The sequence below is a fragment of the Rana temporaria genome, chromosome 6, assembly GCF_905171775.1.
Source record: "Rana temporaria chromosome 6, aRanTem1.1, whole genome shotgun sequence".
Classification (NCBI taxonomy): domain Eukaryota; kingdom Metazoa; phylum Chordata; class Amphibia; order Anura; family Ranidae; genus Rana; species Rana temporaria.
This window is the reverse complement of record NC_053494.1, coordinates 172,441,528-172,457,232: the sequence shown is the minus strand read 5'-3', so window position 1 is coordinate 172,457,232 and position 15,705 is coordinate 172,441,528. Positions and strand designations below refer to the sequence as shown.

The window sequence follows — 15,705 nt, the reverse complement described above, 5'->3', positions numbered from 1 at the left end:
GCAGCATTTTTTCTAGATATTTATTGATTGTTTTTGTGGGAACACATGGTACTGTTTTGCAGCAAGTTCTGATTATTCGGAGATACATGTTGGTTTATTTTGAGTCACTTACACAATTGAAGGCTGTGCAGAATATTTGATTTCTTTATAATTATTTACTAAGCACTGTTTTTATTGCTTTGTTATTTTTTTTATTACCCTTTATGGATAACTATATGTTTCAGACCTATCATTTATTATTATTATTATTATTATTATTATTATTATTATTATTATGATAAGTATTATTAATGGAGTTATATTTATTTATTTTAAACTGAAGTTTTATTCATATTTAATATTTTATTATTTTTCAGACATTTTCCCTACCCGATGAAGAAGACCAAAGGAATCAAATTAATGGCATTTGTATGCTGTTTGTTCTTATCGGCTGTGTATCTCTATTGACACAATTTTTACAGGTAATTATTTTCAGACCTTTAATCTAAAATTAGCACAGGAGATTATGGGCCAGATTCAGGTACAATTACGTTGCACCCCCGCGGCGTAACATATCTGATTTACGTTACACCGCCGCAGGTTTACAGCGTAAGTGCCTGATTCACAAAGCTCTTACCTGTAAACTTGCGGCGGTGTAACGTAAATCCGCTCGGCGCAAGCCCGCCTAATTCAAATGGGGCGGGCACCATTTAAATTAGGCGCGTTCCCGCGCCGAACGTTGTGCGCATGCTCTGTGTTAAAATGTAAGGACGTGCTTTGCGCGAAATTACGGAGCCCCGACGTTTTTTTTGAACGGCGACGTGCGTTACGGCGTTTCGTATTCCCGGACGTCTTACGCAAAAAAAAAAATCGAAATTCGACGCGGGAACGACGGCCATACTTTAACATGGCTGATCCAAAGATAAGCCATGTTAAAGCAGGTGTAACTTTGCGACGGGAAAAACCGACTAGCGACGACGTACGAGATTGCGACGAATGCGCGGATCTTCGTGGATCGCCGTAACTAGTCATTTGCATATTCTACGCCGACCGCAATGGAATCGCCACCTAGCGGCCGGCCTAGAATTGCATCCTAAGATCCGACGGTGTAAGTCAATTACACCTGTCGGATCTCAGGGCTATCTATGCGTAACTGATTCTATGAATCAGCCGCATAGATACTCTCAGGCCCCATACACACCATAGAATCTATCCGCAGATAAATCCGTGCAAACGGGTTTCAGCGGATAGATTCTATGGTGTGTACACTCCGTGGGATATTTATCCGCAGATAAATCTCCCCTGGGATGGATTTCCAGCAGATGGATATTTGCTGACATGCTCAACAAATCCATCTGCTGGAATCCATTCCAACGGATGGATCCGCTCGTCTGTACAGACTTACCGGATCCATCCGTCTAAAGGGATTCCCTGCACGCGTCGTAATGACTTGACGCATGCGTGGAATTCCTTATATGACAGCGTCGCGCCCGTCGCCGCGTCATAATAGCGGCGACGGCGCGACACGTCATCGGCAGAGGATTTCAGCGCGGATTTCAATGCGATGGTGTGTACACGCCATCGCATAGAAATCCTCTGAAATCTTTGAGAGGATTTATCCGCGGATACGGTCCGCTGGACCGTATCTGCGGATAAATCCTCTCGTGTGTATGGGGCCTCAGAGATATGACGGCGTATCAGGAGATACGCCGTCGTATCTCTTCTGTGAATCTGGCCCTATGTCTTCATTGCTTCTGATTACCTGTTACTGTGTGATTTTCCAGGGCTACACATTTGCCAAGTCAGGAGAATTGCTCACCAGAAGGTTGCGTAAGATTGGATTCAAAGCTATGATGGGCCAAGAAGTTGGATGGTTTGATGACCCTCGAAATAGTCCAGGAGCTCTTACAACAAGGCTTGCAACAGATGCATCACAAGTACAAGGGGTAAGAATCGTACAGAGCCTGGGTGTTTAATTGTGTAGTTTCAAAACAGAGACATTTTATTTTCATATCTACATATTATTATATAAGTAAAAAGGAGTCAAAGAACCAGAACTTGATTTTTTTTTAATTGACACTAAAGGCAAAATCAAAATTACATATACGATGCAGTCTGTCACTAGCATTAAGGTTTTACTTCCTATTTTGCTCCCTGCAAATGAAAAGCATAATGGGCTAGTATGCATCGCATACTAGCCCATTATGTGACACTTACCTGCAAAAGAATCCAGCGATGTCCCCTGTGTAGACAGTGTCCATCTTCTGGCACCTTTTCCTTCCAGGCCGCGGATTCCGGCTTTGTGATTCGCCGGAGCTGCGTGACGTCACTCCCGTGCATGCGCACGGGAGCCGCCATTAATGGCATAGGCTACAGAAGAAACAGCACAGAGTTTTATTTCTTCCCCGCGCATGCGCCTTCTAGGCTTACCTATAGGTAGAAGTCCAATCACTTTAACACAGCAGCCTTTGTTTTTCCTGTAACTTCATTTTTAAAATAAGAAACTATACAGCGCTTGCCTCTCTACACCTAATGGTCAAAATAGTGGATCTATATGTGATAATGTTATATCTTTGTTAAAACCAGTGACTTTATGTTGACTATTCTGAGCTATTATAATCCATAATTAAATGTATGACTACTAAACCAATATAACATTTATAAAAAAACAAATAAGTTGATTAAGATCAATTTGGATAATAAATGGGTGGTGACTAATAAACCAATAAATACATTTGATATATAGTGACTGGTGATTAATAAATAAATAACTACAATAATATTGTGAATTGTAATACATGTGCTGACAAAATCTATTAAAGTGCTCTTGTGCTTTAACGGTGATTTTCCTCTAGTGAGGCTATATGGTTCTGCACTCACCAGATGGGATGGACTCCTCTACCTTATGGCAAAGAGATAGCAGAAAACAAATACTCTTGTGCACAAGTGTGTTAACCAGGTGGACTAAAGTTCGTAGTGGACAATGCCTCAGGCCTTGTTGCCCTCAAGGATAGGGGTATCCTAGCAGTCAAAAGAGAAATGGAAAAAAAGATGGTGCTCCAACCTTGTGCATTATGCTTAGATATATTTTATTAAAATAGTAAATTAAAAACTACTATTAAAAACGTGAAAGAAACCGCAAATAAAATATCCTTCAAATGATGGCAATCGGTCTGACGACAATGCGTTTCGAAGGGATACCTTCTTGCTCAAAGCCCAGCCGAGCTCTGAGGAAGAAGGTATCCCTTCAAAACACATCAGCCCGGCAGTGGATCTCAAAATCTTCTCTATTACCATCTAGAGACTGTTGTCGCGGCCCGATTGCCATCATCTGAAAGCTATTTTATATTGCGGTTTTCTTTCACATGTTTGTGAATAGTTTTTAATTTACTATTTTAATAAAATATATCTAAGGATTATGCACAAGGTTTGTGCGCCCTCTTTTTTCCATTTCTCTTATGGCAAAGAGAGTCAGCTATGCTCTTAGGTCTCTTGGGGGGGACCTATCCCATCTCAGTGTCCGCTGGATACTCCCGCTGTGGCCTCTATAGCAGCACTCCTGGATCATACAATATACAAAGAAAAAGCTCCTCATGGTGTAAGATCCTAAAAAGTTTTAGTCGACATAGGCTACTTACAAATAAATGTTTCCTTTAAAATCCTTAATAAAGTGACTCAGCCGACCGTCCCCCATATTGCTGACAGTTTGACTAGGTTAACGCTGTCTCCAGATCAGTGAGTGTTCCACCGTCTGTGCCGGAAGTGACGTATGCAAGATTCTAGCTTGGCGCGTTTCGTCATCAGAGTGCGACATTGTCGAAAGCCTGTATCACAAGTCACACTATTATTGTATTTATTTATTTACCACCAGTCACTATATATCAAATGAATCATTAATTTATTAGTCACCACTCATGTATTATCATAATGAATCTTAATCAACTTTTTGTTTTTTATGAATTTTATGGATTTTATATTGGTTTAGTAGTCATGCATTTATTTATGAAATATAATAGCACAGAATGGTCCACATAAAGTCACTGATCTTAACACAGATATAAAGTTATCACATATAGATCCACTATTTTGACCATTTAGGTGTGGAGAGGCAAGTGCTGTATAGTTTCTTATTATTACATCTCTGTTGCCTCTCAAGGGGTAAAGTATTTACAGAAGCAGCCTAAACTAGTATTCCATGCTACCAAGGTGCGAGTGTCACATACTTTAATTTTTATTATGTTGATCCAGCCAGTAAGTCTGCAATTTTTCCACTTCCTTTAACAGACCATGCTGTCTAGCAAAAGTGGCGGTCACGGGGTTGAAACAAAGGCAACCCTATTGCTCCTCCACAGATAGAGGAGACGACCTTAGACAGGAAGTGTGTTGCTGATAGGCTCACCAGGTGAAAATAAGGGGGAAAAACTAAGCAGAAAACGAATTCAGCAACCACATCTAAAGATTGGCAAACTGCAAATTTTATCTTTTGTTTTTGGTTTAGATATGGTTTAGCATACAGTACTGTGCAAAAGTTTTAGGCAGGTGTTAAGAATGCTTTTGTTAATAGTTTATTTTTATCAATTAACAAAATGGAATGTAAATGGACAGAAGAGAATCCAAATCAAATCAATATTTGGTGTGAACGCCCTTTGCCTTCAAAACAGCATCAATTCTTCAGTTCTTCTAGGTACAGTTTACAGTACAGTACAGTTTTTGAAGTAACTCTAAAGGTAGGTTGTTCCAAACATCTTGAAGAACTAACCACAGATCTTTTGTGGATGTAGATTGCTTCAGATCCTTCTGTCTCTTCATGTAATCCCAGACAGACTCAATGATGTTGGGATCAGGGCTCTGTGGGGGCCAAACCATTACTTCCAGGACTTCTTGTTCTTCTTTACGCAGAAGATAGTTCTTAATGACTTTGGCTGTATGTTTGGGGTCATTGTCCTGCTGCAGAATAAATTTGGAAGCAATCACACACCTCCCTGATGGTATGGCTTGATGAAGTATCTGCCTGTATGGGAGTTCCTTAACTGCTTCAGCTCCGGAAGTTTTACCGCCTTCATGACCAGGCCATTTTTTGTGATACGGCTCTGTGACAATTGCACGGTCGTGCAATGATGTACCCAAATAAAATGTGTGTCCTTTTTTCCCACAAATTTAGCTTTCTTTTGGTGGTATTTGATCACCTTTGCGTTTTTATTTTTTGCACTATAAACAAAAAAGGGCAGACAATTTTGAAAAAAACTATATTTTTTACTTTCTGCTATAAATCTATAAAAAAAATACAAAACGTATGTCTTAATCAATTTAGGCCAACATGTATTTTTCTACATATTTTTGGTAAAAAATCACAATATGTATATTATGATTTGTTTGAGCAAAAGTTATAGCAAAAAGTAATAAAAAAGAAAATTGCAAAAACAAAAAAATAAGTCAAACTACTGTAAAAAATAATGCAAGAAATAGAATAACAAAAATAGAAAAACTACTGAGACCAGTGGCTGAACTACCAGGGTCGCATAGGCCGCACTTGTGACCAGCCCTAGCGTTTCACCACCGGGCTCCGAGGGAGGGCCCAAGCTGGGGGTCAGGGGGCCCTTTGTGGTTTCTTGCACTGGGGCACTGAAGGTTCTAGTTATGCCTCTGCAGTACTATATTGAATGTCTGCAGGCAATAGTAAAGCATGGTGGAGGTTCCTAGCAAGTTTGGGGCTGCATTTCTGCAAATAAAGTTGGAGATTTGGTCAGGAATCAGGATCAATGGTATCCCCAACGTTGAGAAATAAGGTCAGATACTTATATATCATGCCATACAATCAGGGCGGTGTGTAATTGGCTCCAGATTTATTCTGAAGAAGGACAACAACACCAAACATACAGCCAATGGCCCAGATTCAGAGAGCAATTGCGTCTGCGTAACCATAGTTACGCAGCGCAATTGCTTACTTGCGCAGGCGTAACGACTTCTCCTGATTCAGAGAGCTCGTTACGCCGACTGCAGCCTAAGATATGCGTGGCATAAGGCTCTTATGCCCTCATATCTTAGGCTGCATTCTTACGCAGGCCGCTAGGTGGCGTTCCGGTAGTGGTCAGCGTATAGTATGCAAATTGCATACTAACGCCGATTCACTACTCTACGCGAGCCCTGCGTACGCAGTTTACGTTGTTTGCGTACGTCGGTTTTTGCGTAAGGCTGCCCCTTCTAATAGCAGGGGCAGCCAATGCTAAAGTATACCCGTCGTTCCCGCGTCGCGAAATTTGAAATTTACGTTGTTTGCGTAAGTGAATCGTGAATGGCGCTGGATGCCATTCACGTTCACTTTGAAGCAAATGACGTCCTTGCGACGTCATTTACCGCAATGCACGTCGGGAAAGTTTCCCGACGGAGCATGCGCCCTGCGCTCGGCGCGGGAACGCGCCTAATTTAAATGATTCCCGCCCCCTATGGGATCATTTAAATTGCGCGCGCTTACGCCGGGCATTTTGCCGGAGCGCCCAAGCAATTTACGGAGCTACTGCTCCGTGAATCGCGGGTAGCGCAGAAAATTTGCAGGGGCGCAGGGCAAAAACGGTGCCCTGCGCCTACGTAAAAAAAACGCAAGGCTACCTGGATCTGGGCCAATGTCATTAAGTACTATCTTCAATGCAAAGAAGAACAAGGAGTCCTGGAAGTGTTGGTTTGGCCCCCACGGAGCCCTGATCTGAACATTATTGAGTCTGATTACATGAAGAGACATATAGATTTGAGGCAGCCTACATCCACAGAAGATCTGTGAGTAGTTCTCCAAGATGTTTGGAAAAACTTACCTTCCAAGCTCTTTCAAAAACTGTGTGCAAGTGTACCTAGAAGAATTTATGCTGTTTTGAAGGCAAAGGATTTATCTTCTATTTGTTTACTTTCCATTTTGCTAAATGATAAAAATAAACTATGAACACTTCTATTTCTGAGAGAATTCCTAATTTACATTTTTCACACTTTTTTTCACACCTAAAACTTTTGCACAGTGCTGTATATGGCATTGTACTGATGTGCACTGCGTAACTGCTACATGAACTTTCCAAGAGAAATTAAGTTAATATTCTATGTCCTTTCCTTTTCTGATATATTCATCTGCACACCTTTCTTCCTCTTACATCAAAACATTGAAATGCTAAATTTTAGGAACAGGCATGATCTTTTTATCAAAGCAAAGTAAGTTGTCACAGATAAAGGATGCTGCACAACCCAAAACCATTGACTATGCTTACTGTGATGATTGTGAATCTTCAATAATCAAAAATCTATTTTTAGATGGTAGGCATGCTAGTGGAGCTCTTATCGAATGTGTGATGGCACCATTCATCTTGTCACTATAACACTCAGTATAAGTTATGTGGTGATTGTTGTGCAGCTGTTACATATTCCTTTCCTCTGCTAGAACCTGTACAGAAATGTAGGATTTGTCATTGCTCACTAGTTTTCAGCAGGCTGAATTCAAGTATGTTTTACTGTATGTCTGTAAAAACCTATGAGAGGCAAACAGCTGCTGTGGATGGACAGGGCTGAATGATGCACCAATCAGTACTAACCTTTAGGGCAGTATGTACCCGGTGTGACTGCTTGTGTTTTGGGTATTCATCACTGGGTGTATACTGCCTTAAATATTGGTACCACTGATGTGCCGTCCATCCTCATCAAGCCACAGCAGCTGTCAGCTTCTCATAGATCTTTACAGGCTACTGACAGGGGGGCATTTCTAGTTTCCATCCGCACCCAAGCGCCGTAGTCTCTTGGCTTATGGCTAAATGCCCAGTTTTTTGCGGTGCCTCTTTTCTGGACAAATGGAGTTTGCTCATTTTTGAAGCCTGTCAGAGCGCTCTGCATTTTTAATTTACATTTGCTGCAGCACGTTTTTTTATTAAATGGTTAGGTATTGTGAGATATACTGTGTTATAACGCAAACACTGTTCCTCACATATGCTTGATATTTAATGTATATGATACCCCCACCCCTAATAAAGCTTTTTTTAAATGCCCAGTGTGCATGAGGCCTTAGAAGAAACCAGCAAAAATAAATAACTATAAGGCTGGGTTCACACTGGTACAACATGACAGTCATATCACTTTGGATTTGACTTTGCCCTGCGACTTGAAGTCCGACATGTGTACGCCTTTAATGAACAGGGATCCGACTTTGATCCCCGACAATACCAGGCACTGTGTCTGGTATGAATCTTTAGGGGGAACTCCACACCAAATTTAAAAAACAAACGACCCTTTGGTCTGGTATGGATTTTAAGGGGAACCACCACACTGAAAAACTGCGTTAGGGTCCCCCCCAAAATCCATTCCAGACCCTTATCCGAGCATGCAGCCTGGCAGGTCAGGAAAGGGGGTGGGGATGAGCGAGTGCCCTGTCCCTCCTAAACCGTACCAGGCCACATGCCCTCAACATGGGGGGGTGGGTGCTTTGGGGCAAGGGGGCCCTGCGCCCCCCCAAGGCACCTTGTCCCCATGTTGATGAGGACAAGGACCTCTTCCCGACAACCCTGGCCGTTGGTTGTCGGTGTCTGCAGGCGGGGGGCTTATCAGAATTTGGAAGCCACCTTTTACAAGGGGGCCCCCAGATCCTGGTCCCCCACCCTATGTGAATGAGTACCTTGTACCCCTACCCATTCACCCCCAAAAAAAACACACTACACAAGTAGTTTATAGAAATAGTGCTGAGCTGTTAAAATGTGGTATAAAGTGCAAAACTCTCCAATAAAGGAAAATATTCCAAATATTTGGTGCTGATTGCTAAAAGGTATGTAGAACAAAATTCTGGGTGCTGAATCCAAAGAGGAAAAAACTAAAATTAATCTCTGCGGAAAAAAATGATGGGGAGAGGATAAAGAGGAGTCCCAATATAGTGTAGTATTTTGCATAAACTTTGTATTTATTAAATAAAAGCAGTGGTACTCACATTTAAAAAATGTAAACAGACATATCAGGGCATCCCCTGATGAAGTCACGTGTTTGATGACGCCACGTGTATGGACATTACAGGCACCGGAGGTGGCGCGGACGAGCTCGGTGCTCGTATCTGATATGTCTGTTTACATTTTGTGAGTACCACTGCTTTTATTTAATAAATACAACGTTTATGCAAAATACTACACTATATTGGGACTCCTCTTTATCCTATTGTGAGACCCCATACCTTTGGAAGACACCCCACGAATAGGCGAGCTGTTCAGGCAACAAAGCAACATACCTCCATGCTTTGAAACAGATGTAACCTCACAGCAGTGAGGTAAGGGGCCACCTATTTATTACCACAAGAAGAGCACTTGAGTGTGAACACTATATAAGAAATCGGCATTTATCCAGCACATTACACTTTATTTGTGCACCTTGGACTTTTATATGCTTATATTTTCTATGCATGTCTTTGTTCATCATGCAATAAGTTATTAATAGTTTCTTAATTGTACTGTGTTACCATTTAGATTATCACACATGTTTTGCATGTTTGCACTTTTTTCAATCTCATTCAATTTAGGATCTGTGTGTGTATATTTTGCACTTTACCTTTGCCACAGCACTTGCTGGTAAGGTTTTTTTCCACAGAGATTATTTTCAGCTTTTTTCTACATACTTTTTAGCAATCAGCACCAAATATTTGGAACATTTTCCTTTATTGGAGAGTTTTGCACATTATACCACATTTTAACAGCTCACCACTATTTCACAGCATTTCTTACAAGGTATGGTTACACCTTTTTAAGTGTTTTGCAGCAGTTGATTTATAGTAATTTATTAAGGCAGCTCCAGCGTCTCTTCCGCCTTCTTTTCCAGGAGGTGACGTCATAAGGGGTGGGGCCTCATGATCAACATGGCGACAAGGTGCTTTGGGGTGGTAGCGGAGGCCCTGCTGCCCCAAAGCACCCACCCCCCATGTTGAATGCATGCGGCCTGGTACGGTTCAGGAGGGAGGGGACGGTCGCTCATCCCTACCCCCTTTCCTGACCTCCCGGGCTGCGTGCTCGGATAAGAGTCTGGTATGAATTTTGGGGGGTCCCCAATGCAGGTTTTCGGTGTGGGGGTTCCCCTTAAAATCTATACCAGACCATAGGGCCTGGGGGAACCCATGTTGTTTTTTTTAAACATTTTGCGTGGAGTTCCCCCTAAAGATTCATACTAGACACAGTCCCTGGTATTGTCGGGGATCAAATTTGGATCCCTGTTCATTGAAGTAGGACGCATGTCGGACTTCAAGTCGCAGGGCAAAGTCAGATCCAAAGTGGTATGACTGTCGTGTCGTACCAGTGTGAACCCGGCCTCAAGAAAAAACCTGACACTTTCCTCATGTGGCAGCTGTATTTTTTAATAGGTTTAGGTGGTTCTGATTTGTGCATATGGGTATAAACCCAGACCAGATAACCTGCACAGACCCAGTGACCCTTTTCTCTCTACACAAAATAATTATGTTGACCATTGGAAGGATAATTGGCTTTATGCATTTTTCTTTCACATAAAGAATAACCTAATACCCAACTTCCATGGAAAAACAAGTTTATTTCATGAAAGCAAAGCAGCTCATTCATAAGCAGCAACATGTCACTCTCTGAAAACAGCTGCATTGTCACAATTCATACAAAACAAAACAAAAATGGCTATAGAAATATTTCAATACTACGACCCTTCAAAGGACAGTCCAAACAAAGCAGATATTACAGATTTGGCTGTAAGTCAGCAGGTGAAGTCAACTGTTCGCTTTAAGAAGACCTGTACTGACGAAGTATGGTCACTAAAGTTTCTGCCCCCTGTTCTGAAAATGATAGTTGCCTTGATGTCATTATGTTCCAATGGCTTGAGTTACAGACGTGGAACAAGTATAAAAATTTGGATTTTATCAGTGGTAGCCTCCATATTTATCTTAGTACAGGCTTACCTTATTATATCTCTGTTGTAGTCTGTTGAAGAGATTTTGGAGCCCTGGGCTCAGTTCTCAATGTCTTTGATTATTACAAGGGGTTCATTGGCATTACTTACCTTGAAGAAGCCACCCTGTGTGGTTCTGACACATAAGGTCTTGATAGTGAGTCTGTAATGCCTGTGTTTTTACAAAGAAAGGCTATATACATTTCTATACACAAGAATATTTATTTATTTGTTGGTTGGTGTTTTAATATGTACTAATACTAACAATAAATGTACCTGGATTATAGGCTACCGGATCACAGATTGGCATGATTGTAAACTCTCTCACCAACATCGGAGTGGCCATTATCATCGCCTTCTATTTCAGCTGGAAACTGAGCTTGGTCATCACCTGTTTTTTGCCCTTCCTGGCATTATCCGGGGCCTTCCAGGCTAGAATGCTTACTGGATTTGCCAACCAGGACAAGCATGCAATGGAATCAGCAGGCAGGGTAAATCTATTTTTTCTATTTTAAAACTAAACTAAGGGTCAAGGTGTACCTGGCTTCTGATGCTCCCCTCACTTTTGCTGAAACGCAGCATAAAATACATTTAATGCAGACCTATAGCGTATACTTATCCTTTTCCTGGCTGTGGTGTCTAGCTGAGGGTGACTACATCCTCCTTCCAACAAATTCTAGGGAATGTGGAGTACTAAAAAATGCTCGAGCTAGATTTAGAGTGCTCACCATTCCACAGGAGGATGACATCACCCCTTGAACAACAAAGCCAGAGGAAAGGTAATCCTTTTTTTAGTGTAATCATAGATCTTTCAACAAAAAGTCCTAGTCCTTCAACTCTGACCACCCTGTGTGCATGAAGTGGATGGTAGTCCACTGCTTGTTTCTCACTGTGTAACAAGCAATGGTAATAGATATTACAGTTCAAAAGGAACCTGAATTCTCTATCTGATGTTTGCAATACTTTTCAACAAGCCAACATAAGCACCAAAAGGATGTTCCACGTCAATACATTGTATACATTTATATAGGAACAGAGCACATTCACATCCATAGGCATGCGCACATGGTGTGCCAGGTGTGCCAGGCATGCTTGGGCAGTTTGTGAATGAACAGGAAGCTGCTTAGAACAGGGCACCTTCCATTTATTCACTGTCTTGTGCAGCTGAGGTTGCAGGGAAAAAGACTGGGGATCTCTGTCCTCAGTCTCTTTCTCTTTCTCAAACATGAGACATCAAGGGTCTATTTATACCCCTGATATTTTACCAAAGCACCCCAACAGGGCTCCTAAAAAAAGAACCGTAAAAAATAAAATAAAACAATTATGATAATATTTTACAAAATAAATAAATAAATAAATTGAAATTAAAATAGCTAAAATAAAATAATAAAAAAAATACTGGCACCACCCACTGCCCTACTAACACTGTCCACTGCTCTACTGATACACCCCATCCACTGTCCTACTGACACCAACCTCTGCCCTACCGACCCCAACCAACCACTGTTCATTTGACACCAACATCTGACCTACCTAACACATTTTAGAATGCTTGTTTACATTTATTTATAAGAGTGTGTGTGTGCGCCTGTGTATACACACACACACACACACACACACACACACACGTATCTGTGTTTGCTTTGGGGTGCACACCCTATGTTCACATCAATGCCTATCCAGTAAGAAGCTTAAATTGATAGTCCCTATCACAATCATACATACAGATACATACACTGGAGCTAATTTGAGTCAGGCCCTGTGTTGACAGACTTGGGGCTTGTGTCAATGGCCTCAGTTTGACATCAGTATTGAATGCTTTTGAGATTGTTCCGAATTCATTAGCCGATGTATTTGACCTGTCCGTCAACACAGGGCTTTACACAGTTACTTGCTCATTTAAATTGAAAAAAACAGGGGCATCTAGAGGAAGTCTATACAACCATTAAATTCCTCAGTAGATTCTCATAAGAGAATGCAAAACCAGCTTCATGCAGGTCAAATATACCTAGTAATGAATTCTGAACCATCTCAGAAGAGTCTCAAATGTTAAACTGATGCCAGGAACGCAAGCCCCAAGCCTAAAAAAAGTTGAATCTAGAAGGTACTGTATAGCAGTAAAAAGAAAAACATGCGCTAATTGAAAGTCCAATTATTTTGCTGAGCACAAATTTGCACAGATGCTTCACTTAACGATAATCACCCAGTGATTAGATCATAAGCAAGTGCACCACCACCTTACAGAGAACCTGCTTACCAGATAGTAAGCTAAATAAGCAGATGGCTTAAACCCCGCCCAGGCCTTTATCCTTGCAGGTAACCACAGAGATTCTGTGTGGATGATGATAAATCTCACAGACCAAAACTCATGGACTCTGTAGGCTCCGTGGGTAGTGTATATCAATCAACCCAAAAATAAAGAAAGAAGGACCATAGCGTGATATTGTCTAACTTAATTATTGTTTTATGGTATATGGGGTTACACTAACACCAAAAATTGCATGGATTAGAGACACCCAGTGACTGAATCACAGACACGTGCACTGCCACCTCTCAGATAACATGCTTACCAAATAGCAAGCCATAGAGTGTGAATGGCTTAAACCCAGCCCAGGCCTTTGCTTTGCAGGGATAACACAACTGCTGTGTGAATGATGATAAGACCCCCAGGCGAGTAACCATAGACTCTATGTGTTCCGTAGGTAATAAGAGGCAATCAGTCCAAAAAAAGGATGAGATAGACCATAGCGTAATAATGTCAAAGTCTTGGTTTATTTAAACAGTATAAAAAATGCACTTACACTTTTGAAGATAAAATATCACGATTAAAATTATGAAGCCGGCCGGCTACAATGCATATTCCTGTCCTCCTCAACGAGACGGTGTGGTGATGTCAGCAGTAACACACTGTTGCTGTTTTGCATGTTTCATAAAAACCCACTGGGTAGTATTTTAGCTACTGTATTTATTGGCGTATAACACTCACTTTTTTACCCTGGAAATAGAGACTAAACTGTGCCTGCATGTTATAAGCAGGGGGCTGTGGAAAGTTTTTTTCCTGAAACTTCCCTCTTAAAGTTAGGGTGCGTGTTATACGCCTGTGCGTTTTATACGCAGATAAATACGGTATTTAAAAAGGTTAAAGAACCATTTAACAATGCTCATTGTTAATATGATCAATTTCATTCTATTTCCTCAGATTTCCAGTGAGGCTCTTGGGAACATCAGAACTATTGCTGGAATTGCAAAAGAGAAGCTGTTTATTGAAATGTATGAGGAACAGTTGGAAGCCCCCTACAGAGCGGCAATCAAAAAAGCCAATGTTTATGGAATGTGCTTTGGCTTTGCTCAGTGTATCGTTTTTATTGCAAATTCAGTGTCTTACCGATATGGAGGATACCTGGTAGAGGCAGAAAATCTCCATTACAGCTTTGTGTTCAGGTACTTAATTTATTTGAACATGCTCAGTGTCCTAAAGCTGCAACAGTGCCCCTGCACAGAGAGTAGGCCATTGTATTGCTGTGGCCCCTGTGGAGACCTGGGAAATCAAGTGAAGAAATCTCACAGAATTAACTAAAATTGCAGTATAAGGTGGATCTACACTATATTACCAAAAGTATTGGGACACCTGCCTTTACACACACATGAACTTTAATGGCATCCCAGTCTTAGTTCGTAGGGTTCAATTATGAGTTAGCCTACCCTTTGCAGCTATAACAGCTTCAACTCTTCTGGGAAGGTTTAGGAGTGTGTCTATGGGAATGTTTGACTATTCTTCCAGAAGCACATTTGTAAGGTCAGGCACTCTCTGCTCTAATTCACCCCAAAGGTGTTCTATTGGGTTGAGGTTAGGACTCTGTGCAGTCCAGTCAAGTTTCTCCACCCAAAACTCACTCATCCGGTCTATATAGACCTTGTTTGTGCAATGGATTCGACGCATGCGTGGCAGTATTTTACTTCCTGGTTTGGTGACGTGGCAGCATCAACGTCACCGCCACGTCACCGCGCTGTCTGTCCGCGGAAACTTCGGTTTGATGGTGTGTACAGCCATCAGACCAAAATCTCCCAGCGGACATGTCCGATGAAAACGGTCCGCGGACCGTTTTCATCGGACATGTTCTATCGTGTGTACAGGGCCTAAGAGTTCCCTTCACTGGAACTAAGGGGCCAAGCCCAACCCCTGAAATATAACCCCACTCCATAATCCTCCCTCCACCAAATGATTTGGACCAATGCATAAAGCAAGGTCCATAAAGACATGGATGAGCGAGTGGACAGCCTTCCCAGAAAAGTTGAAGCTGTTATAGCTGCAAAGGGTGAGCCAACTTAATATTGAACTCTACTGGCGAACACTGGTATGCCATTAAAGTTCATGTGCATGTAAAGGCAGGTGTCCCAATACTTTTGGTAATATAGTGTATCAGTGGAAAAAGATACTCCCCTTGATAAAACAGGATCACCTTTGCCTTTCTAGAGCATCAAAGCACTGAGATACATGCTTGCAACCCAAGCTCCATTATCTGCAGTTTTTCTAGTAGGTCCCCCTTGCTGTTGGTTAACATCACTATGATCAGTAAACAGATGTACAACAGTTATTTAATAACGTAAAATAAATATTTGAATTGTTGTGCTTGCAAATAATGATGAACATATCTGCCCAGGTTCAATTCACCAAGAATTTGGGAGAATTTTCCGAGAGAAAAAAGTGCAGGCAGGTGTTCTACTACTGCAATTAAGAGGCTACAGGTGATGCAGCAATAAAAAAATGGCCAGCAGCAGTGCAGTTTTAATCATGGATAATACTAGGGTCAAAGGCAGCTG

General features: G+C 41.5%; 1 protein-coding gene across 1 annotated transcript in view; it reads left to right on the top strand.

The window, feature by feature from the left end:
• Positions 1-15,705, top strand: part of LOC120944051 (bile salt export pump-like) — a 119,195-nt gene that overhangs the window by 87,233 nt on the left and 16,257 nt on the right. Inside the window, exons 21-24 of the mRNA XM_040357817.1 lie at positions 357-461; positions 1,764-1,925; positions 11,172-11,375; positions 14,084-14,325. Coding sequence (XP_040213751.1) covers positions 357-461; positions 1,764-1,925; positions 11,172-11,375; positions 14,084-14,325 — 713 coding nt within the window. The remainder of the gene's footprint in view (positions 1-356; positions 462-1,763; positions 1,926-11,171; positions 11,376-14,083; positions 14,326-15,705) is intronic.